Genomic DNA, 27,802 nt, shown 5'->3' with positions numbered 1-27,802 from the left:
TAAATAAAGCCAAGGTCCTTTCTTTCTGTATTTATCATCAAGGACTTTAAAACATGTGTAGTTTATAGGGAATTTTGCCACAAGAAAAAAGAGTTCTTGGCCATATTCTGGCATCCTCTCTAACTGTGATTCTGGGACCAACTGAAGCCAGGCTGTAAATTCATCTTAACAAATCACAGTGTTTTTATGTCGTGATGGTGTTTTTTATTTGAAAGAGTAGCTGAAATGCTCTGTTCCACTAAACACGGTGGTTTCCCTGTTACTCTTTTGCCTTTTCTTTGAAAAAGAGCAAATGATGATGATCTTATTTTCATCATGTGTTTCCATGAAAAAAATGTCTTTATATTGTCTTAACAGGGAGATTCACCCGGAGGGATTGCCACAGGCGTACACTATCATTCTGTTATTCCGTCTTCTGCCTGAATCCCCCAACGAGCCTTTTGCAATTTGGCAGATTACAGACAGAGATTACAAACCACAAGTTGGAGTTGTGCTTGATCGTAAGGATGGTTATACTTATTGCATAGAGAAGTTACATGTTATGTTACTTTGCATGTGTTCTTACCAAATATTTCCAAACCCAAAGCATGTCTACATGATAAAAGGATTATACATTTTTAGTTTTGAGAGATTTCTTTTAAACTTTGTACATCCATAGTTCATCTAAGAATAATTAATCTAAACTACTATTTCAAATTTGGTATTAACTCTAAAATCAAAGGAAAATTAATCTATATACTTACAGGACATTAAAATCATCTACGATTTATGTTTACCCAAATAAGCGGTAAACTAGGTTTTATCTCTAAGTGTGTATTAGGATGGTGGTTTCAGTAGTCCATATGAAATGCAATGTTATTTTTATTTCTTGCAGCTGCCAGCAAAGTGCTGTCATTCTTTAACAAAGATACAAGAGGAGAGGTTCAAACTGTAACTTTTGATAATGATGCTGTAAAGAAAATATTTTATGGAAGCTTCCATAAGGTAAAGGATTGAAATTATGATGTTGCTTTCTGAAGTACTGTTCTTTTAAATACAAGACAACCAAGCAGAAATCACTTCAGGTGACTGTGTCTGGTTTTTTGGATAGTACTTTAAGTTGACCTACAGGTCAACTAAGGTCCTGATAAGGACCTACAGATCATGTAAAACAAGATCTCTGAAGTTATAAGTCCTCTTTGAGCCAATGTAAGAGATTTGTCAAGAATTTGCTGATTATGTAAGTGGAGGGATATATCTGAAGAAATTGTTGCCTGGTTCCTGCCACAAGAAAGAGAAAGAATAAAAGTCAAAGTGGAAGAAAGAAAGGAAAGGAAGTTGTGGTGAGAAAAGATTGCATGGGAGTGTAATGATTTGAAATGATTCAGAGCATAGGAATATATAGCCAGAGAAAATGAGTTGGCAGGGAACCAGTGTTGGGAAGTCAATAGCATATCTATATGATTCTTATGTTTAACAAACATAATACATGTGTATGTACATATTTTGCAAGTATGAATGTGAATTGTTTTTTTTTTTTTTGCTTAAAAACTGGGCCTAAAATATTCCAGTGTTGGAATATGAGGAGGCAACAAGAAGGAGAGAGATGCCATAAAAGGTCACTTTATGATTTAGACTGAAACTTAGAGTTTTTGAATTGACAAAATGGCTAGTGAAATCTTTACATGTTGTTGTATCTGCCTTTACTTGTTATAGATTTGTGCTTGCTTTTCTAATTTTGTGCACCAAGTTATGAAAATTTGATCTTGCCAAGCTTCCTTATTTCTAGTCATCAGAAAGTGCTTGACCTGGGCTACATGTGTACCTAAAATATTTTTAAAATATTTTCTTGCTGTGTTAAATATATATGTTTTGGGCAAGAAAGTGAGCTGAAATTACAACATTTTTGGTTAGCTGAAATGCACATTCCCAGGTTTTCATTTATCTCCCTTCTATTTAGTTTAGTTTTCATCTGATGACTAAATATGACTTGAGTGTAGAATTTGTTTTCTTTATGATACCATCTTTTGCATGACTTGTCACTACCAGCATTCCTTTGAGGATACTGATAAGTGTTGCCTCTGTCAACTTCCAGACACTGGAGGCCAAATCATCAACTGAGCTTTGCTAGACTGAAAGCTAGGAAAGATAACTGGTGCCAGCATTATAATGTTTTGTGACTTCATCAATTTAAAACATAGGTGATTACAAAAATCAAACAGTACTATGAAAGCTATTGCTTTCCTCAGAATCTGGAGTAACTTCCCAAAGTGGTCTTATATTATATCCAATTATTCTTGTTTTAGAGTTTATGCCTGGCTATTTTAGAATTTAGGCCTGATTAATTTTGTATATATAAAGAAATGTTTATGTCATTGATTTTGTAACTGATAGTTATGAGTAGCTTTGGATCATACCTACATTAAGCAGCCTTTACTTTGTCTTTGACATTTGCCCTTTTTTTAATAGCTTGGTAGGACAACACAATTTTAAGGAAATGTATGAATCTATTGGAGTGAGAAAAACTGCCAGTAAAGGCTAGGTTGTATCTTGTTTTCATATGAAGGTTGAGTCATCCCCAAGAAGTACTGTTTAGACACAAAGCAATATGTAGGTTGTCTCATTTTAGACATCACTGTGAGAGCTGACACTTCTTCATGTCAGTGGTGTGGAGCTCTCCACATGCTGTACTGCCAGCAGTCTGTTTTCAGTATCTGTTGCTAATTTAGTTGATGTTTAGAATAACGTTTTTCCTTATAGTTTCTCTAAATGTGATAGAGCTGAGCAAACTTATCTGACAGCACTTACAGTGATGTTCTGCTCATTTATCAGAGCAAGTGGGAAAAAAAAAACTGAGACCCCTGCTAGCTGCTAGAAGTTAGCAGTTATGTAAAGTTGTTTATTTTACTTGCCAGGGAAAAAAATTACAGGGCAAATAAAAATCCAAAATTTTGTATCATTTTAATAGTTAAATACAGTAATACTTATGGAGAGAAAGTGATCCTAAGATGCCAAAAACTGAATAGGAGTAGCAGTAATTTGCAGATTATCTTAAAGCTTTACAACTACAAATTCTTGCTTAAGAGACTATTTCTTAAGAAAAAAAAATTCTCATTTACTTAATGCAATGTGTAATTCCCTATCTATTTTTCCCAGAAAGACATCAAAAGTTCAGATTTTGATAACACATAAAGTAGCTGGAAGAGTCTTGGTTTAGAGCTATGTTTGGGATTTTTCACCATGAAACTAGGCTGATTTTTCTGGCTTCTCTCCAGTCAATTACTGAGATTGCTATCTCAGTCAGGTTGTTAATGATGGCATCATGGGCTTCCCCAGCCCACCTGCTAGGAAAATTTTATGTATCAGCTGTGTTGATTAGCTCCTAATAATGGACAGCAGTAGTTTCAGATGAATGAAGGAAGGAAAGTAAGATTAACACGTTTCTATAAAGGTATTTTGCAATTTCTCCTACCATCCAGTTTCAAAGAAATGACAAATCTTTACAATGCAAGGAGATGTTTTCCAAAATATTAAACATTTTTGTGGCTTTCATTTGATGACTTACTGGCTTATTTAGTGAAAAACAGTTAACTACACCTAACTGTGGGGAAATTTATTTTGGCAAACTTGAACGCTCTCTGTAGCATAGCCATGGTGAAAGCTGTTGTATCTGGCAAGTTTCATAGGAAAAATTCTGACTGCCTGGGACAGTCATCAAATTTATAACTGATGTTTTGGATAGACAGACAACTTCTACTTTCTTATTCTTGCCACACTAGACTTCCTTTTAGCTTCCCATTTTACAGCAGTTAGCAAGAGGAAATTTGATAATGAGTGTATATCTTTCTGCTGATATACATATGGGAAATTAGTTTGCTTGGCTTATTAATGTGATTCACATGGCAGCACATCAGAACAGCATCAAACTTAAACTTGTAAGGTAGCCGGAGAGAAAAATTAAAGTGTGTTTCCTAAAATGCCATAAATTATATAAATAATCAGAATAAATTCTTTATGTTGGTGTGTTAGAAACTGTTGAAAACAAAATGTACCGGGGTTGAATGAAGAGACATGTTATTTACTATAAATACCAGATACCTCCTTTAATTAGATTTATTGCATAAGCCATGAAATTCAGGCTGGAATTCAGATCTGGCAGTAAATCAGTGTTTAACTGACTGAGTCAATGACTTGGCAGAACTCTCCTTATTTTTGATTGTTGGGATTGCTTCTTCCTTGGATAGGTGATGCTCAGCTGTTATTCCTGTTTGAACCTTTTCAAGCGCATCTCATTCAACATTCTGATGTAGATTTACCTCTCCTAAATTTCTTTGTGCTAATGAAAATATAATCTATATTTGCTATGCAATGTGATTTATTTTATTTAAATTGTGGCAAATGCTTAACATTCCAGTAGAAGGACTTGCATATTAGGTACCTTTCAGAATTAGTAAATTACATCTGTGATGTGTTTAAACTGGATGATACTTTAATCTGTAAAATTTGGTCATATAATTAAATGACTGAGTATAAAATGTACAAATTATAATGAATTTAAAGTTTTGGCATGGCACTTATTTTGTTTTATAGAAAGTTTTACATGTAATACCAAATTATACTTTGGACACACGCATTTATTTTTCATTTTTTTTTAACTATTTGCCCAATGAATACTGTTGGGAATTTTAATTAAAACCCCCACTTGAATACACAGCACTGAGATATAAAGTGTAAGGACATAATTTTAAAAGAGTTTTAGATAAGCTGTGCTGATGCCTTGGAGACAAGTCTGCATGGGAAAATATTTAAAAGGGAAAAAAAAGTAAAAATTCCCAGGATATTCTTCAGGCACTTGTTGACTCAGAACATTTAGGGGAATCTCTCAACTTTATGCCAATTTTTAAAGCAGTCATCAAATAGCAATATGGTTATGTACTGTGATAAGAGAAGATTTAAAGCATAAATACATCAGGGATTCTTTACTCCTGATCTTAATGTGTTGATACTTTAACAATTACATAGATGTTATGATGTTTATGAAATATATGCTGTAGGTAAGATATATAAAGCCCCTGAAAACTTTCTGTTGCCTGAAGATGCTCTTTAATCCACTGCATATTAGATGTGCTAAAGTGGCCCTTGTTTATTTCTTGGAGACTCCTAAATATTTTCTGTGCTTTCAGAGAAATGTAGAAAATTCACTTTTGTAACATTTGCCATATAAATGTTTGGAAAGATAATCTCCTCTTAGGTTTTCTAAGTTCCTGTTTAAGTTTTACTTTGTTTTCCCCAAGCACTTAATTCTCAGCTCTTGGTAAATGTACTCCCTTTTTATTACAATCATTCCTTTCTCCCTCCTAAATGTCTTCTATTTCCAATAATTAATCTCTTTCTCTTCCCTATTTCCTCTTGTTTTGTCATATATTTTGGTAACCAGATTTCTCTCGTGGAAATTTTCTCTTGCATCTTCCATTATTTTGTCTTGTTCTGGGCAGGCTTCTCCAGTCACTTCCTGTAGCTCAATGTAGTTAATGCCTCTGGTTGAGTCATCTGTGGAAACTGAACTCTGTATCTTCGGGTCTGAAACAATCTACTCTTTGAACTACAGTGTCAGTGGGCAGACCCAGGCTTATAAACATCTTGTGTGGTCCCAGACATCAGAAGAGACCAAGAAATCCTTATATTCACTTCCTCTTAAAAGTTCTTTCAGTTTTTATTTTTATGCCATCTTAAAAAACATTTAGGCAAGCTTTTAAAATAGTTAATAATAGTTCAACTATTGCATTAAAGAGTATTTCATAGCTGTGCTTATGTGTTCATCTTCTTGACCTTCAACACATTCTAAAGAGATTATAAATGTCATATACTTTCCCTGAGTTTGATTTTTTCCACCAGTTGCAAGTAAAGCAGGATTACTAGGAATAAAATTTAGAACAGTACTACCAAATCAGTGAAATACTATTAAAGTAACTGTGCCCATGTGTCATGAGTAAATATTTCATTAAACGTTTTTCAGGTCCATATTGTCGTAACTTCATCAAATGTTAAGATTTACATTGACTGCAGTGAAATACTGGAAAAACCAATTAAGGAGGCTGGCAATATCACAACTGATGGCTATGAAATACTTGGGAAACTTCTAAAAGGCGACCGAAGATCAGCAACAGTAAGCAATAAATGTGAATCTGTTCATTATTGCAAGACCTTGAAATTTTCTGAGGAAAGAGATTAGAGATTGGGGATTGCTGGGAAACAAGTGTTGCATCCAAAACTTTCAAGTGTCTGTACTGTCAGAACCAATGTACTTAACTAAGAAGTTTGGTCTTTATAGCTTCTTGTTCTAGCAGAATTGCAAGAACAAAAATGTAATTGCTGGAAGTGGCACTTGGGTAAATTCAAACAAGAGCAGGAATTTTTTACTTTTAAAAGGGAAAGCAGATAGTAATTGAGTGCATATACTGTGGATTATCTATCATTAGAAATAAATGGAGGAATAATTTTTAATGATAATGTCCACAGATTTAACACTTAGCAACATACCTAACTTAATGATCTTTCAAGAGTATTACTTTCTTTTACAGTTAGAAATCCAAAATTTTGACATTGTATGCAGTCCAGTTTGGACTAGCAGAGACAGATGCTGTGATCTCCCTTCTATGGTAAGTATAAATGAACCAGAGGCTAGCCAGAAAAATGATAACAGTAAATTTAATAATATAACTATTAGGCTTTTATTAAACCTTGTACTAAAAACACATCTAAATCACAGTTGTCAGAGCAGCCAGTCAACTGCACCTTATTTCAAAGTTTTGTGTCTGAGAAAGTAAGGTTGTAATGCTAGAACTGAGCCCCTTAGAAATGGTGCAAAAATGTCTGTAATAATTGTATTCCAGAGATGTTTCAAATTCTAGGTATTATAAATGGGGAATATATATATATATATATATATAATCTGTTCTTGGAGTGGCATTCAAAAAATAACTATTCTTTGTCAGAACGAGCTGATTGTCAAATGCATATAAATACTAGAACATTTTGCTTGTGCCTCTATTTTTAATGCCTTGCATAGCTCACAGTGAAAATTTGCTAAAAATATAAAAGATCCTGTAGAAATACTTGGAAACCACAGTTTAGCTGTGAGTTTTACTTGGAAACAGGATAATAGAGAATCTTCCTGCTATTGTTTCAGAAAAGCATGCTCCCAGTAAGTGCCTTTCTTTAAAAGGACAGTATTAAGTTGTGATTGAATTTTCAGAGAGATGAAGCAAAGTGTCCAGCACTTCCAAATGCTTGTACCTGTACTCAAGACAGTGTGGGACCTCCAGGACCTCCTGGACCAGCTGTAAGTTACCAGCTGTAACTGTTCGCAATAGACAAATTTTCTGACTTTTAAATTTATGGTAGTGTTCTGTGTAGGTCTGTGGTTTTGTGAAAAAAATGTCAGAGACATAGCTTCTTATCACTATATCCTTAACAACATGGTAATCCATCCCCTTTTGATCAGCTCCTACCACATCTCTTGCTTGTATCATCTTTTCCTGTATTTTTATTGTGATCACTGAGATTAGCTCCTCATTGTCTGATAGGCTGAAAGACTCTGGCCCAGTCTCTTGTACTTCATGTACAACGTATTTTTAATGGACTGCAAAAATATTTTTCCTAAATGCGGACTCAAGATTTCACTCCAAGGAAAGCTCATTTACTCTGTCAGGGAAATAATTTTTTTTTTTATGGGGAGAGGTAGTAATTTATGGAATTGACATACTCCTATCAATTACTTTGAATACTAGGGAGTTATACTCAGCCTAGCAGTCATACTTTGAAGCTATCAAAAGTGCTGCATGAGGAATCTAAAGCTCAGTTAAGTTGTCTGTTAGTCTACTAGAGAGGTATTCAGAGATTTTGATGAACATAAATTGAAGTTTTGTCTCTGCAGAGACAAAAATCAAAATAATAGTTTTTCATGGGCCAAATTAGCAAGGCTGAAGCTGATGTGGTTTCCCTGAGTTCATGATGCATATTTCATTCTCCTACTCTTTTAAATAGTGTGATCTGTACACTTCAAAATTTTGGGGCTTCACTTAAGTGTTTGTTAAGGAGAATTCATAATGCACAGTAGTATTATGCACCTTTGATTTTTGTTTATGAAATACATTTTCTTTCCAAATATTCAATTTAGGGTGGCCCAGGCGCTAAAGGTCCCAGAGGTGAAAGGGGTTTGACTGGATCATCTGTAAGTATATTTCCCAAAATGCATATATAAGTGATGTTACTGCAGGCTTAGCTGTATTTAAATTTTTATGCTTGGTTTTAATACAAGAAAGTAGATTAAAAATTTAGTTGAAAATACGCCTTTATGTTACTTATGTGCAGCCTACCTATTTGAGACTATATATCACAGTCTGTGTAGCCTCAAAGGCATTTACCACACATCAGGATACTGGGATTATGTGCATCAGAGTGTTAATACACACTCTGCAGCATTACTGTTCTCTCTTCTGTACAGAGGACATGACAATACCTCCAATTGGCACTGCCAGAGGGCATGTACTGGCCTGAGACTGCCAACATGAATTAGAGAATAGCTTATGAAAGAGTATGCTTCTTGAACAACTACTTCCACCATTGTTCTGAAGTATTAGATGTGTCTCCAGGCTTCTGACTCTCCTGAAGTATCTAACCCAAAGGATTTTGCAGTTATGGATTTCAGGCGGGATTGTCATTTACAATTTTGTTTTAATTTTCTGCTTTAAGGGGCCTCCTGGTCCTCGTGGTGAGACAGGTCCTCCAGGCCCTCAAGGTCCCCCAGGTCCACAGGGTCCCAATGGGCTGTCAATCCCAGGAGAACCGGTGAGTGGCCCTTTTGAGTGCCATCAGCAGGCAATGTGTGTGGAGCCAGAGCTGTCCATGAGGGTGGTGGTCCTGGGAACAGGGTGGCAGCTTTTGTTTCTCCCTGCAACGCAGTAGCATTGTGAATCACTTCTCTTTCTGAAACAAGTTTCTTATACAATAGCATTTTCTGTCCTGAATGTCACATGTGCTTATGGGATTCTAATGAAGGAACAAAGTCTGAGTGCTGTAATGTAAGTTGTAAGTGGAAGTTATGCTACTCTGATTTCAGTCTTAATGGCTTTTCTGTGGAGCTGCTGTGCATTCCAGTTTAAGGACTGAAAAACTATAAAACCACGGTACAGAAAAATAAGCATGCAGTATTATTATTATTTGAAGACTTTCTTGCAGACTTACATGTACAACTTCTATTTTCTGGCTTAAATCAGTAGGTAGGGGTTTTCTTCACAACAGCATCCATATTTTAGCAAAATATTTTTTATGATTTCATGTGCATGCCTTCAAAGCCAGAGTAATTCTTATTAACACTGATGAAGTTTCAATATGTTCTGGCTTTTATAAAAGATAGCATGTATAACTCGGCATTGTGAATGTATTAAGGCTGCTTTTGTCATATTTCAATAAATAATCACCCTAAAAGCAAGAATATAATTCTGAGTTTCCTATTTAGGATTAACTTGAATTTTAATATATTCAGGAGCTTTTTTATGAACACTTTGATCAAAATACAAAGTTTAAGGAAAGAAGAAGTGATATCTAATTGCATGCTGTGCCGTTTTTCATTTGAAAATTGGTTACCTGCTCTATCTGTAATGGAATTTGGGAAATGGAAAATAAAATGTGCTTTAAGATAGATATTAGGAACAGCTTCTGCTTTGTAAGGACAAAGTAGAATAATTTTATTACCCTGTGTAGATTCTTTTCATGGTTTTTATGGTTATATATTGGGAGGAAAAATTTAAAGAAGATCTGGAGGTACCAAACAGAAAGAAAGGAAAAACCTTCAATTTACATGTGCAATACAAATAATGCATTTATTTGTCACATTCACTTGAAAAAGTCTGATGAATGAAAACTCCAACATTTGTGGAATTTCTCATTAGCTAACAAGAATTAAGAGCACTTTTGAGTCGTGCAATTTAGTTTTTTATATTGATAGTGATACACGTTCTCAGTCTATGTTTACAAATTTTTTTATTAGTACCAGTTGTTAAATTGAAAGCCACTGTAAAAAATAAATATTGTATTGTCAAGTTTAGCTCATGTGGGTTTGGACTGAGCATTTATACGACAGTGTTGTAGCAGATAGAAAAGCAAGCTGCTTGTGAAAGCAAACAAATTGCTTCTTTATATACTCTTACACCTTGTGTCCTGGAAGTGTGATGTATTCTGTAATAATCTGTGAAATTTATAGGGTCGTCAAGGAATGAAAGGGGATGCTGGCCAGCCTGGACTCCCAGGGCGATCGGTAAGTCAACACTTATACAAGATAATGTCATTTTGCACAATTCCTGATGCAAATTGGCTGCTGGACAGCTGTCTTTGACATTGCTAGGAGTCATAGGCTCTTCTCATACCTCCCTGGGCCACAGTTTTGGAAACACAGTTGTCTTACACTAGAAATTTGAAATGTAGGTAATTGTAAATAATTCAAAGCAGCAAATGTGAAAAAACAGCTGTGCTTGGTCAAGCCAAATGTCCATCTGGACAGTTGTGAATGCAAAGTGACAGGCCATTGGATTAGGAAGAATAGTCTAGTAATTCCCTAGGAAGGTCTCTCATCTTCTGACCACTTGCAGTTAAATGTTTTCCTAAAATAAAAATTGCAGAACCTTTGCTTCCTTAACAGTGTTGCCTAATTACTTTCTATTTTTTGGAATTCAAATGGCCTTGGGACATTAATTGTATGCTTTCTGAAAGAAGAAAACAATATTAAAGTTCAGTTAAGTGCAGGTTTATGTACTGTAAACTATACAAGGAGGAGAAAAAATTAGTCTTTTTAATCAGCCAAATTTATAGATAATCGAAGGTCATTATATGCACATGTCATGGCATAATGAATATTCCTTGGTTATCCCTAATTTTACTGATGATAAAAAGACTATATGAGGAATGCTTAAATGCTGTTGTGCACTTAGTTTAATATATCATATAAGGTCAGTCAGGGGCCAAGGCCTTGTATTCTTTACCTGTTTCATTAGTCCTTATAACCCTGAGTAATATACTTTTACAGAGTAGTAATGTCTTGTAGGAAGCAATGTTACATGTTAGTGTACAATGAGATTAGACAGGAAGGAGGGAAGCACATATATACCTGAGATATGTGTAATAACATAACAGTGATGTTTGTTCTGCCAACAATTCTTCACTCTGTCTGCCTCCAGGGAACACCAGGTTTACCTGGTCCACCTGGACCAGTGGGACCTCCAGGAGAAAGGGTAAGGTTTCCTCAGCTTATGCTCTGAAAAGACCAAGTAATGTCATTTTTGCGCTTTGTTGGATTTTTCTTTATATATCTTTCAATTTTCAAATGTTTTTTCAAGAGGAGTTCTTTCATCAGCATCCTTTCTGGAGAGACAAAAGCAGAAGTGTTGGAAACACCTCAGGGGTGGAAACTACCCCAGACAGCTATTGGTAGCCAGGATAGGTTCTGTAAAAATTGCCCTGCTCCTCCCCTGACTAGTTTCTCAGCTGCCTTCACTCATAGAGCAGTATGTTCCCTGGGCAGGGCTCTGCTGAGGACTCAGCCCTGCTGTCTTCCCCACATTGTTGGTACTGCAGGGGATCTCTTTGAAACTCTGCTTGTCTCAACATCTGGGAGATGTCATATAGGTAAGGAATCTGTCTGTGCCTGACCGGTGAAGGTCAGGGTTGCCCCTAAACCTTTGGCTATCAGGAGCTTCTTTGGATGGAGAACTCTGAAATCTCTTCCTAATGAAGGACATGTACACAGGCATTTCAGTGTGGAGTTGTTGCAATTCCTTTCTTACTGAAGTAAAGTAAGTCTCTTTTGTTGTCCCGGTGGAATATCATCTTTAAGATAACTAAAGCAATTATTTGCCTTTACAGACAAAATTAGTAAGTAATATATGTATTTACAGCTGTCCTTTAGTGGGAGTTGATAGCTGGAAATGAAAATAGACGACTGTGTGTTATCCAGTTTCCAATGAGGACACTGTTGGATTGGTGGGTCACGACCATCAACATTGACTTGTGAATGCTATGTTGGATTACTGAAATGGGGTTTCCCAGCATTCATTCTTGCAGGGGAAATATCTGAGAGGGAGGTGGCTCTCCAGTTAAGTACTAACCTCTGATTGTCCAGTTAAACCATGAAGAGAAGCCATGAATGAGAAAAGAGAGATTTTGGTCCTCTGGGATAGAATAACGATTTACCTTAAAAATATTAAGAAACATTGATTAATTTTCAGGTAATCAACAGTTGCTGAACATTGAATGTATCTGAAGCTCATTTTTCCATAGCCTTCTCCAGCATGATTTGTGATAGCTATTTTATAACTTATATTATGGATAGGTTTTAAAAGAAATGCTAGTAATCAGAAGTATTGCAATTACATAATTGTAAAGGCCATTTTTCTCTAATCTTGACTTTATTTTTGAATAGGGTTTCACAGGAAAAGATGGTCCCACAGGTCCCAGAGGCCCACCAGGACCAGCGGTAAATATAATTTTTTCTTTGATATAATCTGAATTAAGAGATCTGAGCCAAGAGAGTCACAGTGACACTTTCCATTTCTGTCAAATATGAAATGGATCCTTTGCTCAATCTCCTAAATGGGTCTGAAAAACTATTGATAGAAGGTGAGCAGACAGCTGGTCAAAGCATATATTCACAAACATTTGTATAGTGGTTTTGAAACTCATTTCTGCCAGGGTAAATAAGGGAAGTGCCTGTTTATCTGGTTCTTTAGCCATGATCTTTAAATGCATAGCTAGATCTTCTGAAACCAATTGGCTTATTACTTGTACACTGGTGAAAACTAACATGGTTAATACAAGTTTTTCATGACAAGAGTATTTGAAGATGAGTTTTTGCTTGAAGAGATGCTTCACTGTGTTTTGTGGGACCATGCTAGAAAAGAGCCTGGCTGTTAGAGAAAAGCCTGTGTTGGATCAGACAGTCTGAGATAGGCAAGATGCTGCAGCTCCAGGTCCTACCTGCAGGTCACCAGGTCCAGCCTATGGCAAGTTGGACGGTCCATTTCCAGAAGGCAGATGCACACAGAGGACATGCTTGCATTACATATATAGACAGCAGTCTCTAAGTCAGGGTATTATTTGGGCTGGCCCCACTCCCTCCCCCCCCACTCCCGTATCTTTCTCATGTTCCTTTGTGAATGTGCAAATGAGCTTTTGTCACATAATCTGATACTGGTCTTTTAATTTTTTGTATTTTTCTGGTATCACTAGAATGGCTTACGGTCTTTTGTTGTGGATGTTTACATGCTTCACAGATCTGCTAGGTGAACTTAGAAGGCTAAACTGTTTTGCACTGCTTTAGGAATCGGTCATTAAGAATGATACCAAAAACATATAAACACTTTCTGCATCTTTCAATGCTGAAATGCCTGTTAAACTGTGGTGTTACATAAAAGAACATATTTCCAAGAAGAAGCAAACTGTTTATTCCATAAAAAAAATTTGAGCCTGATATGTACCTAACAGAAAACAACCTGATAAGGAACCATTCTTGATATTATTTTGTACTCAATATAGTAGCACATTCCTTAGTAGTGCTTAGGTTGTGTATTTCCACAATTGTTTTTACATGTCTTCTCTTGCAGGGTGCTCCAGGAGTTCCAGGAGTTGCTGGCCCAAGTGGAAAACCAGGGAAACCAGGAGATCGTGGGACACCAGTAAGATAATGATACACTTAGAGTATCAAATTTAAAATTACAGTCTGTTGATGAACTCGAGACTTCTGCTGCATTAAATAGTTGTCTTGCACTTATGGTGGTGGTTAATACAGTGGAGCTGACCTAAACCCACAAGTCTTTTTTAAAAAATAATTTTATTTTTACAGTATGCCATTTTGCTGAGTTTAATAGTTGGGGCTGGAAATTGTGGTCTCTGGTTTCCACTAAAAAGATCTTAGGCTATTATGTGCCAAGACATATATACATTCCTGCTCTGCATAAGCATGAAAAAATAGGTCAGCAAAATGATTATAAAGTCTTTACATTGATGCATGTGTGTGTAGTAAAAAAGTGATAAACTCCTGAATGTGGACAATCTTTGATAATATTACATAATCAGTTCTGTTTTGCAAATGTTTCATTCTTTTTACGATGTTATTTTAAAATTATTTAGGAGTGGCTTCTGTGGGTTCTATTCAAACTTTTAAAGTGCTTCCTGAACAGGGAGAAAGAGCAGGAGGTGCTGCCTCCCACCAGCAGTTTCAGGAGAAATTTAATTTGTTTCATTTATAGGATCTCTGAGAAATTATGCTTGAGTCAGGAGTGGAGACAGCAAGTAAAACGAGAAGTCATTCATTACTTGTGAATAATGTATGGCAGTCATCTAGAATTTTCCATCCTGCCTCAGTGTAGCTGTGTATAGAAAAGCTGGATAATTTGAAAGAATATGTAGTAGGCTGGGAAACTTGATGGCCATGAAGTGGAAGCTCCAAGGAGCACCTGGAATCTGGGTCATTTTCTCATATGCACATTGAATTCAGTCTGTGTTTGCCAGACTATGAATTCTATTTCTCCTTGTAGTAGAGGACATGGAGTGTCTTAGGAAAGTCTTGAAACTTTCCTGCCTTTAGATATACATTGCTAATGGGATATTTGTGCTTGGTTACATGTTGAATAGACATGGCTGGAGCACAAAGTGCCGTGCTTTGTTCGTGAGGGAGCTTTAAATTGTCAGGTGCATCTGATTTTTCCTTCACCTGGTACAATGGATAGCTGACCCAGTTCAGAAGCAAGTATCTTCTGCAGGTAAACAATCTGTTTAGAAGGAAATCTGGCTACAAGCCCAGTTTAAAGGCTTTAGCAAAGCAAGGCAGTCAACTACTGTCCAAGCACCCAGTCTAAATTCTCCTTCACTCTAATTCTTAAGAGCTCCTTTCAATTAGAACTACATTTTTTCCCCCTGCAGTTATTGCACTTTCTTGTAATGGGATGCTGCGCATCACATTTACCATTTCTAATGTTTCTAGAACAGATCCCAGCAGGAATTCTGGCTTGTATCTTGCACAGATGTTTTATCAGATTCCTGGTGGACAAAATTTCAAGGCCTTCCTTTGTTTGCAGTATTACAGTTGCCAAAGATGCATCCTGACAGCCAAATGCAACTTGCACTGTCATGAATCATAATTCTGCCTGAAGAGCAAGGTAATGAGGCTTCACATTGCCTCTGGTAAATACAAAGGATAAATAATTTTAGACCAGATCCTGCCAGTTTTTCTTCTACCTGAACAATCTGTATTGCTAGTACTGTTCAATGAAAGTCAGGAAAAAGACCCCTGCAAACCAAGGGCTATTGCATTCCAGGTAAAGGGTATAGAGTTACCTGAAAATTATGAGCATCCTTGGTGTTATGAAGTTGCTCCCAGTGAATGTGGTCAGCTGGAGCTCCTTCCTAATGTATTCTATACCACTAATGTGCTAAGCTGAGGCAGACCACACTGTAAATATTTCTCTACCTCATTGTGTACTTATACTAGAACAAGTATATCCTAGAAGTGTTAACTGAATTTTCATGGAAATAGGAAATTTAGCTTTTTGGTCTGCTTACAAGTACCTCCAGGAGAAACTTAGGCGTTTATTTCCAGTGTAGCAACACAATGACTGAAAAGGGAACTGTAAGAATACAAATGAGTTGGTGATTTATTAAGAACTGTGTACAGGCTATCCTAGAGGAGACTAAAATATCTGTCTTCTGTCTGGTCAGAGAGTGAGAATTCCATAGTGGTTCATACACATATCATAAGGTAACAACCACCTACATTAAGAAAGACTTATTAAACTATAAGATGCTGTTGGTTCAAGAAGAAATTAATATGTTTTCTATGAATAAATATAATGGGAAATTGAAGATGATGGACTATTGGAGAGGAAAAGTTCCAGTACTTGTTGCTTTATAGGTGAGAGACTGACAACAGCAACAGTGGGTAGGCAGACTAAGTTGTGTTAAGGTAAAGCTGTCCAGCTCATAAAAGACTCTCTGACAACAGGGTCTGAATTTGTTGATTTAGGTGGTTCCTGGGAAAAATGCAAGGCATTTAAATTTAATAAGTAAGGTGCTATTAAATTGATGCCTCCAGGACCAAATAAACTGTGAAAACCTTTTGAGGGTAGTCCCAGTCTGTTCTGAATTACATGCAGGTTTTGAAAATTTTGCATTCTCTGCTGCCATGTGTTCGCTGCTCTTGCATTCATCTATGCAGATGTCCTAGATGAAGTCTCAAAAAGGCACTGCTTTAGGAGCAATGAGCTGCTGGTTCTTGAGGGAAGCAAACATTCTTTTGGGAATAACAACTGAGCACATTATCTTTAAAAGTAAAAATAGCAAAACTTCCTTTGTTTTGTCCTCCTTCAGCTGTAGAACTATGCTGCAACCCCAGCCTTCATCCCACAGCTCAAAAAAATCCCACATACAGTATAAACCAGCTTTTCCTTGCACTGACCCCAAGTGACTCCCTCATTGCAGTGTATCAACAAAACAGAATGCCAGCAGCAGCTGCTGTTTCTCAAAATTCTATCAAGCAGTTGGCTAAACTGCACTTTTTTGTCTATTAAAAGAAAATAAGCTGAAATTTAAGAGGCATATAACCAAGTGGAAGGAAGATGCAAGTAGTAACTCAGCAATTGCATTGTAATTATTTTTTAAAAAATTTGTTTCTAAAATATCCAGGTGGAAAATACACTTTATTGTTAACATGGCCAGTCAGCCTCTAATCTTCAAATTTTAAAGTTAGTTTCAAATAGGCTGTTGACTTCCAGCCACAAGGCTTAATCAACCTATGTTTGCAAGGTCACAAATTGAAGAATGAGGCTCATTTCATTCCAATGGATTTTAAAATTGACCGTGCATTGCTTGTAATGAAGGAAGGGAATTAGAATTTTCCTTGTTGTCAATACTTTGGAAAAATGTTGTGCTTTTGTTACAAGAGCACCTCCTCTGTCTTACCACCATGGTTTGTAGTTGAAGACAGCCTGACAATCTTTTCTTGACCAGTCAGCAAAAAATATATCCAGAAACAGTATATAGGATTTGAACATTTTAACTTTGCACTCTCCTCTCCTCTCCTCTCCTCTCCTCTCCTCTCCTCTCCTCTCCTCTCCTCTCCTCTCCTCTCCTCTCCTCTCCTCTCCTCTCCTCTCCTCTCCTCTCCTCTCCTCTCCTCTCCTCTCCTCTCCTCTCCTCTCCTCTCCTCTCCTCTCCTCTCCTCTCCTCTCCTCTCCTCTCCTCTCCGTGTGAATGTTCCAGCAAGCAAATTGGAATATGGCATTTTAAGTAACTTTCAGGATACTAGATGGGAAATCTGACTTATAATGTGTGCACTTACGTAGTGAATAAATAAAGGATGCACTGTATTATTTGCTTCTTGTAGAAGGTTATACTGTGAAAGCCATAGAAAGCATGAGAGTAAAACATGTAGGTATTATAAATACCTGCAGATGATTTCAAATGAATATGCTTGCAGGAAATAGAAAAATTGGCAAATTTCAAACAGAAAGAGAAGAATGAATAGTTCTTTTGCCATTTTTCCTCCCAGATTTTCCTGTATTAGACTAGTGGAATTAAAAAACCTAGAGTTCTGTTCAATGGATATTTCAGGTACACACAATAGTTTATGAATGAGACATTAATATCTGTTTAACTGGGAATCAAATTACGTTTTTTTAGAGCTTCAGTACATCATCTTCTACCACAACGTTAATTATTGGAGAATGACAGACAGATACGTCATATTTTCCTGATGGTTTTAGTTGTTACCATTTATTTATGGCATGGCATTTACAAGTCTGTAATCTGTTTCAGCATGTGGCTGTAATAAGCTAAAGCTGAAAGACAGACATTTTCCCATGGACTTCTCAGAGTAAGAAAAACATAGATGAAAAGTCAAGGACAGAAGGGAAAGGATATTAATCAGCTTCACAAATTTATTTTTTATGTATTAGTAGCTGCCTCATTGGTGGCATAATTTATTCCAATGGCACATTTATGGTGTTACCATTCTAAATCTTTCATTTGAGTCCGTATAATTAATTTTGCAGGAACGATCTGTTATTCATGATGCAAATGTAGCATATGAAAACTACTTAACTTGGTGATGGATGAACTGTCTCATATTTTCTGTGGCATGTCATAGGGTAGGTGTGTGCAACTCTGCAGCAGAGAAGCTCAGAGGCCACACTAAGTTCACACCCTGACATACCCCAAGGGTATTTGTCTGCCCAAACCCTCGATAGAAGTCTATGAAACAGTGTCACCACATTTGAGAGGTGTCTGCTGTGACCTCAGTGGAATGATTTGGTGTTTTGTGTTGTTGAAATTAATTGTGGGTACTGTAGGAATGTTATGAGAAACAGCTGCAGCCCACACTTGGCCTTTGCTTTGTTAACGGTGATAAATAGATTCCTTAAAGAAATACTACACTGTTAAAAGCAGTGGCACTTAGGATGTGTGTGTTACCATGTGGAGAGCCATGCAGAATAGCAGATGACCAAACTGATCTTTCACCTTTGAAATATGCTTTATATTCAAGTAGTAATTTAGGCTAGAAATTAAAATTCATGTGAACTCATGCTACCCCCATCATTATTCCTGGTATTTTTCATATACACATAAATATATTAAAAATATAATCAGTCCTTCTGGTTTGTTTCTTACATAGTACTCTTGAAAACTGAAAACCCCACAACCACTAAACTATTCAAAGGCAAATGGAAAGTGCTGTTAGAAAAAAGTTGGCAAATGTTAGTAATTATAAAGGAGCTCAAACTAAGACTTCTATGAGACATTTTTAAGACTAGAAATGGTTGAGAATTGAGAGGGAAGCTGTCATTATAAATAGAATAAGCACTCTCTCCTTGTTATGTGTTATCATTTCACTTAATGTAGAATCCTTCTCAATGGATTCAAGAAGACATCTACCCTTCCTTGACATGTGTTATTCATCCTAATACCTTCTGCAATAAGTTGTTGCAAAACTTAAAATTAAACAATCATATATAATACATACAAGACCATTGACCATTTACAGAAATATGATGCTAGAAATTCAACTTTGAAATTGGCAGTGTGATCCAAATTTCAGAATATATCCATTATTTTGTCCTAGTTTGAATATTTCCTTCAAATCCTTTTCTTCTGCATCCATTAGTGTGTTTGATGACAGACAAAACATCATTGTTTCTCCACTCTTTTCTGGCACCTGTTTTAGCATCTCTGAAATGAAAAATTCAAGGAGAAACAGATCTTTCTTCTTGAAGGACTCAAAACTTTTCCTAGAATTACATATCTCAAACTTATAGTTGAGGTGAAAAAACATAATCCTTCAGTTGCTTAATTTTTACTTGTTTATTTTAGGGTGCACCTGGAATGAAAGGAGAAAAAGGTGACAGAGTAAGTCTGCTTGAAAGTCAATTCTCATAATTTAAAAATTAAACACTACATCATTAAAAGTACGGACACTTGCTAATGAAACACTTCTATATTTGATTATTTAGGGTGATATTGCTTCTCAAAACATGATGCGAGCAGTTGCAAGACAAGTTTGTGAACAACTGATAAATGGTAAAGTGTTGCTTGTTTTGTATCCCATACAAGTTATTAAGTATTTTCTTAAAAAGAGAAAACAATGGTTTAAATTTGAATTGACAGATATTGGTCACAGAGCACAGGTCAAGAGCTTGACTAATCTCAGAGGTGTCCAATGCAAATGATTTGGTGGAAAAAATGTAGCAGCAAATTTTTGCCAGATCCAGAGGTTAGCTTCATAATCAGAGAATAACAGAATAAATTGAGTTGGAACTCATCTGTGACCTTTGGAAATACATATATAATTCTAGCATTCTGATGGGGTTCCCTTTGTCATTTTGTTCCAAAATTACTTCATCTTTGCAATAAAATCAGTATATATTTTCTCATTAAACACATCTTATCTTCACGAGAAGGGAATCAGTGAGAAAAAGGATGCTTACTGCAGGCACTTTGCCAGCAGGGGAAGACAGATGAGTGCTGGGTAAATACTGTGCACAGAATCAGTGGTGCCGTGCAAGTAGAAACAATATTTATTTGGAAAAGTACTTAGAATTGAATTTCAGTCCTCTACTGCCACATAGTGCAGCTCTTCAGCCCATGAAGTTGTTCTCTAAAGAGGCTTTCTCTCTGACCCTGAAGCAGTGCTTTTGCTATCAGTAGACCTGCCAAGGACAGAGGCAAATTGGTTTTTAATATTGTACCTATTATAAGAGTAAGTGCTGGCTGAGGAAAACAGATATACCTTTTGGATCAATAAGAGTGTGTGTGAACAGGGAGGAGGACAGTATGTCCTTTAAAATGTCTGTGATTGCTGCTAATAAAAACATGTCTGTTAGCCATCACAGAAGAAGTAAAATACATTTTTGAATGTGTTAGGCTTATGAATAAGCATATCATGTTCAAGATCTTTTAACATTTCTTACAGCATCCCCGCCTTATGGTTTTTTTTTTTGTGTGTGTTCAGCTGATCTCTTCAGTGTTATGCTAGGACTGGCACATTATACTAATCAAGATTTATCATTACATTAAGGCTTCCTTCCTGCACAGTTTCAAAATTCTGTTGCTTTTGTTCACACATCCTTTTTTGGAAATAAAATTTGCCCAAATGAAGAAGGTATATAGGTACAAGCCTGTGCATCCTACAGGCTTAAGAAAATTACTTAATCGACTGTGCTGCTAACTCTACACATTAATAATTTATATTGCCTGTGGTAGCTGCAGACATCTGAAAGCATGGAGAAATGTGATGCTACAGTTTTAAAAATGGAGCAAATCTTTTCTGTTCTTCAGAGTAAAAACAACCTCTAAATAGAACTCCAAGAGCAAGAGTATCATAAAAAAATTTGAATTTAATAGTTCTATGATAATGTTTTTAATGTATTGGCTTCCAGAAGCTCCCATAGCTTTCCTGGCTGGGCCCCTCCCTCCTCCATTTATGTTCAGCCTTCGTATCAGACATTCATGTTAAGCCTTTCTAATTAATGTGTACTAATTTATTTAATGGGAAAAAGAATAGGATTTAATTAGGAGAGATAATATTTTATTCCTTCCCACTCCGATAAAAGATTTTCACTCTTCACATTTTTATTTTCTTCTGAAGGTCAAATGAGCCGGTTCAATCAAATGCTGAATCAAATCCCGAATGATTATTATTCAAACCGAAACCAACCAGGACCACCAGGTCCACCTGGTCCACCAGGAGCTGCTGGGACAAGAGGAGAACCTGGACCTGGAGGAAGACCAGGATTCCCAGGACCTCCTGGGGTTCAAGGACCACCTGGTGAAAGAGGTGAATAAATTCCAAGGCAGCTGTACTGTGGACATAGAGCAGAGGCTGCCAGAGGAGCAGTCTGCTCCCTTTACCATGTCAGACTAGGAAGCCCTGCTAGGGCAATTGGATTGCCTGAGGGACACTGGTGTACTGAAGGACAAAGTTGACTAGATCAGTGCTTTCCTGTTTCTCTCTTGACCAGGTTTCATGAAATACAAATTGATATAAAGTTTTGGCTGCTGTCTGAGACTTCCATATAATATCCCCGGAAAGCAAATATTCTCATATCTCTTCTGGCACTAAACAGCTGCATCTTGAAAGGCTGTTTGGAGTAACACAACTCTTTGCATAATAGAACACCGATTAAGAGACAAAATGAGTTATTAGCAAGTATAAAATGTAGAATTTTCAAGACTTAGATCAACATCCTTAGCTCTTTACAATATTCTGAGGGAGGGAAGCAATGTGAACATATGGGTAAACCTACTTTATGGCTATCTTGAATCACTGCAGTCACATGGGGTGTCTGTAGTGTACTGTTTTCTGGCCTTTGCTTCTTTCCTCTACTCTGCTATAGCATAGACTCACTGCTATGTTTTCTAGGATGTATTTTATAGACTCTTTTTAAGAGGCTAGGAAAAAAATCCAGGAATTCAGAAGAATGTCTTAATTTTTTCTCATTATAATTGTTCCTAAGAAAATGTAGACCATCCTTTATAGCAGAAGTATGCAAAACTGCAAATATCTTCCTGACTGTAGTTTAAAATAAGAAGATTCTGTGGTGTTTCAATACCTCAAAACTTTCCTATGTTTCAGGGAGTTTATTCATGCTAAGTTACATCTGCATCCTATATTAGGATGCATCCTATCCTATCCTTGGGTTACTATATTTATATCCAGATTATTTTCCCAAATTTACATTTGGACATCTGTAGAACATAAATTTTAGCCGCTCTTGTTGCATTAAATCATCGGAAGCAAATATTACTGTCAGTGAGAGAGTGTGAAGAAATAGCTGTTGATGTAGTTTCCTTTCTTTGATTTTCATTGCCTTTTTATTATTCTGTAGGAATCCCTGGAGAGAAAGGTGAAAGAGGGACTGGATCCCAAGGACCACGAGGTTTGCCAGGACCACCTGGTAAATATTTTTTGTTTAATCAGATTACAGAAAAGTAGGAGAAAAGCAAACATTTCTTCATAGCAAACCAGACTGGATATGATGAATGAACACCCTTTGCCTACTTCATCTTTTTGACGTGTATCAGTGCTTACTCTAATAAATTTGTAGGAAACCACCACAAAAATAGCAATTTAGAAAGATTTTTGGACATGGATAATAGGTATTTATTTTTATCTTTTTATTTAGTTATCTGGCATGCTTGTTAATGTGAAAATGTATTTCATGAAAATACATTGTTCAAATATTTGACAGATATTTTTCATAAGTCTTATCAGATGATCCTTTTGTAGTAAGGGTTTTTTTTTTTTTGCTTGCTGGACTACAAAATACTCCCACATGCAGAGTTAATGGATAATAGAGACAGATAATTTAATTATTAGTTTAGTTTTTTGCATTATGAAATTTTGTTTACACCTTGTCATAAATCAGCTGCATCACTTGTATCTGCTTGTAGTTTAGTAGACTAAAATGGCTTTTCATTACCCCATAATGTGCTTGCAGCAAATTATAGCCCCAGTTACTTGAAGCTTTACTTTTCTGCTAACCATAATAAGACTGGTTCCAAAGAAAACATTACCTCATCTACCCTGGGGCTACTGGGCAGTATAATTGATACACTCCTATATTTTAATTGAAATCCAGTGTGCTTGTCTAATCTGGCAGTTTCCCTTGAGATCATCATATCTTACACAAAGGGGAAATTAACCAGAGAATACATTGATGTTTCTTACTTGGCTCAAACCTTACTAAATTAGTTTCTAAGAATAAATACTTAAATAAACCACACACAGGGAAGCAACTCATGATGAGTCACATTTCTAGATTTCTTTTGTTTTTCTTTCTGTTGACCCCCATATAGCAACAAAGTCTGAGTGCTTTCTCACCAAAGACAACCTGGGCTGTGTAGTCTAGACAGAAGTATTGTTAGGTGTTTTATCAAGATGGCTCTTAAAGAAAACAACCTCCCAACCTCCTTCTCAATTCTAAAATTAGGTCCACAAGGAGAATCTAGAACTGGTCCACCAGGCTCCACAGGATCACGAGGACCACCAGGGCCACCAGGCCGTCCTGGAAATGCGGGTATCCGGGGTCCCCCAGGGCCGCCAGGCTATTGTGATTCATCCCAGTGTGCTAGCATCCCTTACAATGGCCAAGGATTCCCAGGTACGTTATGAACAGCTTAACCTTAACCTTACCCAAAATAGCGTTCACAGATGTGGCTGTTCAGATTGAGCTGCTTTACATGAGACAGTCCTGCTAATCTAAGCACACTGAGTCAGGAGGAAATGGCTGCAGTCAGCAGACCTGCCTCATTGTAATGTGCAGATATATGAGCAGCCATTTAGACTTTGGTGTAGGATTACTTGATGTTATGCATGGTTGGTATTAAATAGGAAGTAGTGAGTAAATATTGTAGTCTCGTTTGTATGGGTTTTTTTTTTCTGTGTGTGTTTGTTTGGGTTTTTTTGTTTGTTTTTTTAATGTAGATGGTTTCTAGCTGGTAGTGTTGTACATAGGATTTAAGTGACCAATTTCTTCTCTTCTTTTTTCCCCCTCTATCACCACCCCTTCCAATCGTCTTCAGAACAAGGTTGAATTCTCCATGTTTCTCTTGAAAAATAAAAGGAATGCTGTGGTTGGCAGTTTCCATGTGTCTCTTTTTGAGCCATGTCAGGATTATTTATACAAAATTGATACCTGAAATAAAATTTTTCCACAGAGGAAATTCATTTGTTGATAACAGTGCAGACAACTGAAAAATACCACTGTCCTACAATATCCACCAGGTTAAATACCATGGGGTCTCTGATTAGCCCTGAGTCATATAAGCCTTCCACTTTGTAATGTAGCTCAAAGCAGTAGGCTGCTTCTGGAACCAAAATGAAGGGTCAGAGTGACCACCAATTTTTGACTGGAAAGATTCTAATATATTTTAATATGGGGATCCTGCAGGACCACAGTATTGTTAACAAATTAATATGTATGCCTTGCCAGATCTCAGAATTAGTGTATGTGATACTACTATTGGGTATGGTTTGCTGTTAGTGTAATTGTGCATGTATCCATGAAAAGAAAAAGAGAAAAAATATATATATATATGTACACACTTGCAGACTCAGTGCTTCTGGTTAAAGAGCCAGATGGTTGTGTAGATCTCACAAAAAAATTCTTATTTAAATGAAAAATAAATTGTACGTGTGATTCAGCAGTGTTCTTTCTAGCAAGCAGCGATGTATACATATATAAATATATGCCTAAGACTTAACTGTTATGTATTTAGTTGGATGAAAGTATGTTTTTGCACATCAGAAGGACTTTTAAAAGACTAACATCATCTTTGACCTGTTTCAGGTTTCGGCTAACACATTTTCTAAGTCGCCAGTGCTGCTTACAGTTTGAATACATGAAAATCCTGTTTCTGAGATGTTTGCGCACGTGCTTATTAGAGAATGAGTCCGTATGGATATTTCACCACGGATATGGTTCTTGAACCATGTTGACCTCATAGAACGGGGAGATACTTTTACTAACACAACTCATGAAAGAGAAAAAGGACGGTGACGTCAATTCATTAAGCCTATTGCATTTCAATAATAAAATAGACAGTCTTTCTTTTTATAAAAAACCTAGACCACCAAAAACCTCAGTGGCTAAGGAGGCTTGTAAAATTACTAACCAGCAAAGGTAATGCCATTAGAAGAGAAACAGATTTAACATGGAAAATGAGAAATAACTTATGTAAATAGTAAACTAATTGTGGCTTGTAGATGATTTGTATGGGACTGTATCCACTAAAATCTGTTAACAACTCTACGTGGTACTTTTGCATAAAAGCCTGCTGCTGCTTGCTGTATGCCAGAATAACATCTTTGACAACTTACGAAACCTACCTGTCTGTTTCTTGTTGCCAACATATTTGAATTGGGGCATATACCATTTTTTATGTGTAATCTTGTTGGATCTGTAACTGCAGTTATAAATACCAAAGTTTTATAATAATTTTTCTTCTGTTTTGCTGTAGTTTTTGGTGTTCCTGAAGCACCAGCTGTAACTCGGTTTGTTACGAGGAACAGCACGACAAAATGACATGTACTGTATATTGCCGCTGGTGATAGTTATGTCTACACTTACTCTCCCATTCTCAGAGAAAATTACTATATGCCAAACCCATCTCTTCATTTTACGTGCTCCATGTCTTCTATTAATTATGCAGTCTAAAATAAAGACCAATGCTTAGATTTTTCTGAAGTAGCTGTAAAATAGTAATTTTACTTTATTTTCTTGGTTTTGTTTGGTTTTTATTTTACTAGTTTTACCATGATTTGTCCCTTGCCTAATTTATGACTCTTTCTGCACTGTTTTGTGTATTATAAATACAAGACCTTTCAAGATTAATTTTAAACCTTTTATTATTTTACTGCCAAAAAGCATTCATGAACAAAACTGAGAAACACCCCTAGTGAAGTAATTATTTATATATTTATTATGTGAAAATAAGGTTGAACTAACATTATATAGACAGACTAACTTTCATTGCATATGTGGATTCAAAGACATGCGATAACTATTATGTTCAATCGGACAACTATTTTCAACCAGAATCATACGTGCCTGAAAGCGGACCCTATCAGCCTGAAGGTGAACCCTTTATAGTACCTATGGAGTCAGACAGGAGAGAGGACGAGTATGAGGACTATGGAGTTGAAATGCATTCACCAGAATACCCTGAGCACATGCGCTGGAAAAGATCACTGTCAAGAAAGGCAAAAACAAAACTGTAAAAGATCTGCATCTTGTTTGGGGCTTTTTTTTTTGTTTGGTTTTTTTGTTTTGTTTTGTTTTGTTTTGTTGGTTTTTTTTGTTTGTTTGGTTTTTTTTTGCTGTGCTTGCATATGCAGATACAGACAGGGAGAGTGCATCATTCCTTTTGCAATAAGGCTCTCTGGTCTTTTCGTATCAGACACACTCCTGTTTTGTATCTCGCTTATGTGGGGATAGCAATGTGTGTACCCAAACACTTCATGTTGCTCGGGAAATGCTTGTAAAATACTGTTGCTTATTGTGGTTACATACAGATTAAGGTGTGCATTCAGTTATCCCAGTGCTGCCTTTTCATTAAAATAATGTAAAAACAAATACATTTAAAAAAAGAAAACCAAAAAAACAAAACAAAAATAACCACAGAACTGTTGCAAATTTTCTAAGGACTGTCTGCTTTAGCTCTACATTTTTCTTCTTTTTCAAATGCATGTTTTCAATTCAGTCAGATCACAAGTCTGCAATATCTAGTTAAAAAACACCAAAAATTTCCCTCTCCTTCCAGTATCATTGTAATTTTCTTCTATTCTGAGTTACAATCTGCAGAGCATATACTGCTCTTATACATCTCCTCTAAACACCACAAACATTAAGTGGCTGAAATCATTGTATCAACTGGATACAATTTAATAATGCCTGAAATCTCCTTGTTTGTAGACACAGTTATATTTATGCCAAATTGCAGTCAATCCTGCAGCGATGGAATTGCATGTTTATGTTGTATATTTAGTATGGATTTTTTTTTTCAGAATAAAATGTTTCTTAGTTACCAAAAGCAGTTGGAAATTGTTTGCAAGACTATGGATATAGAATTGCTGCTTTTATATTTTAACTGCAAATTGTGAATTTCACTGCCTTATATTATTTATTTCTGAAATGAAAGAGGCATTTTTCAATAAAACTACTGAAAATGTATGTGTCTCTTCATTTTATGAAAGGCATTGTGGGACTAATATATTTGTATTGTATTAGTGTTATTCACTCAATAATCTGGAAATTCCAGCTATCAAAAAATCAATTACAATTTGAAGAGTCTAATAGGTATTTAGGCTGTGGTGGCTAGAGGTGGCAGGATGAAAGCTGGAGATGCCTTCTCTGTCTGAGGTGTGAGTAGCTTTTAGGAAATTCAGCCTGCAAGGCTTTTGGAGAGGAAAATGAGTTCGACTGTAAGGATTAATTGCTGTCTTTTGGGAGATTTCTAATGGATTGCTGCTGCAGGGAGGGAAGAACTTTCCACCCGTGAACTTCTTGAGCTGCAGAGAGTGCCTAAAGCTATGCAGCCTCTGACTACTGGTGTGCTGTGAGCATTATGGCAGCACTGACACTAACAAATAGCATCCTTGAGGAAGCAGGGTGTGGTGAGAGCCAAGTTGCATCCTTCTGGCACTGTATGAGAGCTGCCTCCTCCTGCTTGGGAAGTCTTCTGTGTTCACAGGAGCTCTGGTCGCAGCGTTGGCTGATGGAAC

General features: G+C 36.5%; 1 protein-coding gene across 1 annotated transcript in view; it reads left to right on the top strand.

Annotated features, from left to right (window-relative positions):
- COL12A1 (collagen type XII alpha 1 chain) overlaps positions 1-26,635 on the top strand; it is a 95,622-nt gene extending 68,987 nt beyond the window's left edge. Inside the window, exons 49-65 of the mRNA XM_062488587.1 lie at positions 358-500; positions 875-984; positions 5,996-6,145; positions 6,561-6,638; positions 7,235-7,321; positions 8,159-8,212; positions 8,734-8,829; positions 10,244-10,297; positions 11,214-11,267; positions 12,455-12,508; positions 13,635-13,706; positions 19,393-19,428; positions 19,533-19,599; positions 21,167-21,355; positions 22,407-22,475; positions 23,511-23,681; positions 26,118-26,635. Coding sequence (XP_062344571.1) covers positions 358-500; positions 875-984; positions 5,996-6,145; positions 6,561-6,638; positions 7,235-7,321; positions 8,159-8,212; positions 8,734-8,829; positions 10,244-10,297; positions 11,214-11,267; positions 12,455-12,508; positions 13,635-13,706; positions 19,393-19,428; positions 19,533-19,599; positions 21,167-21,355; positions 22,407-22,475; positions 23,511-23,681; positions 26,118-26,299 — 1,666 coding nt within the window. The 3' untranslated portion in view covers positions 26,300-26,635. The remainder of the gene's footprint in view (positions 1-357; positions 501-874; positions 985-5,995; positions 6,146-6,560; positions 6,639-7,234; positions 7,322-8,158; positions 8,213-8,733; positions 8,830-10,243; positions 10,298-11,213; positions 11,268-12,454; positions 12,509-13,634; positions 13,707-19,392; positions 19,429-19,532; positions 19,600-21,166; positions 21,356-22,406; positions 22,476-23,510; positions 23,682-26,117) is intronic.
- Positions 26,636-27,802: the final 1,167 nt, after the last annotated feature.

Source organism: Cinclus cinclus, chromosome 3, assembly GCF_963662255.1.
Source record: "Cinclus cinclus chromosome 3, bCinCin1.1, whole genome shotgun sequence".
Classification (NCBI taxonomy): Eukaryota; Metazoa; Chordata; class Aves; order Passeriformes; family Cinclidae; genus Cinclus; species Cinclus cinclus.
Note: the sequence above shows the minus strand (reverse complement) of the source record. Positions and strands in the feature narration are given on the sequence as shown.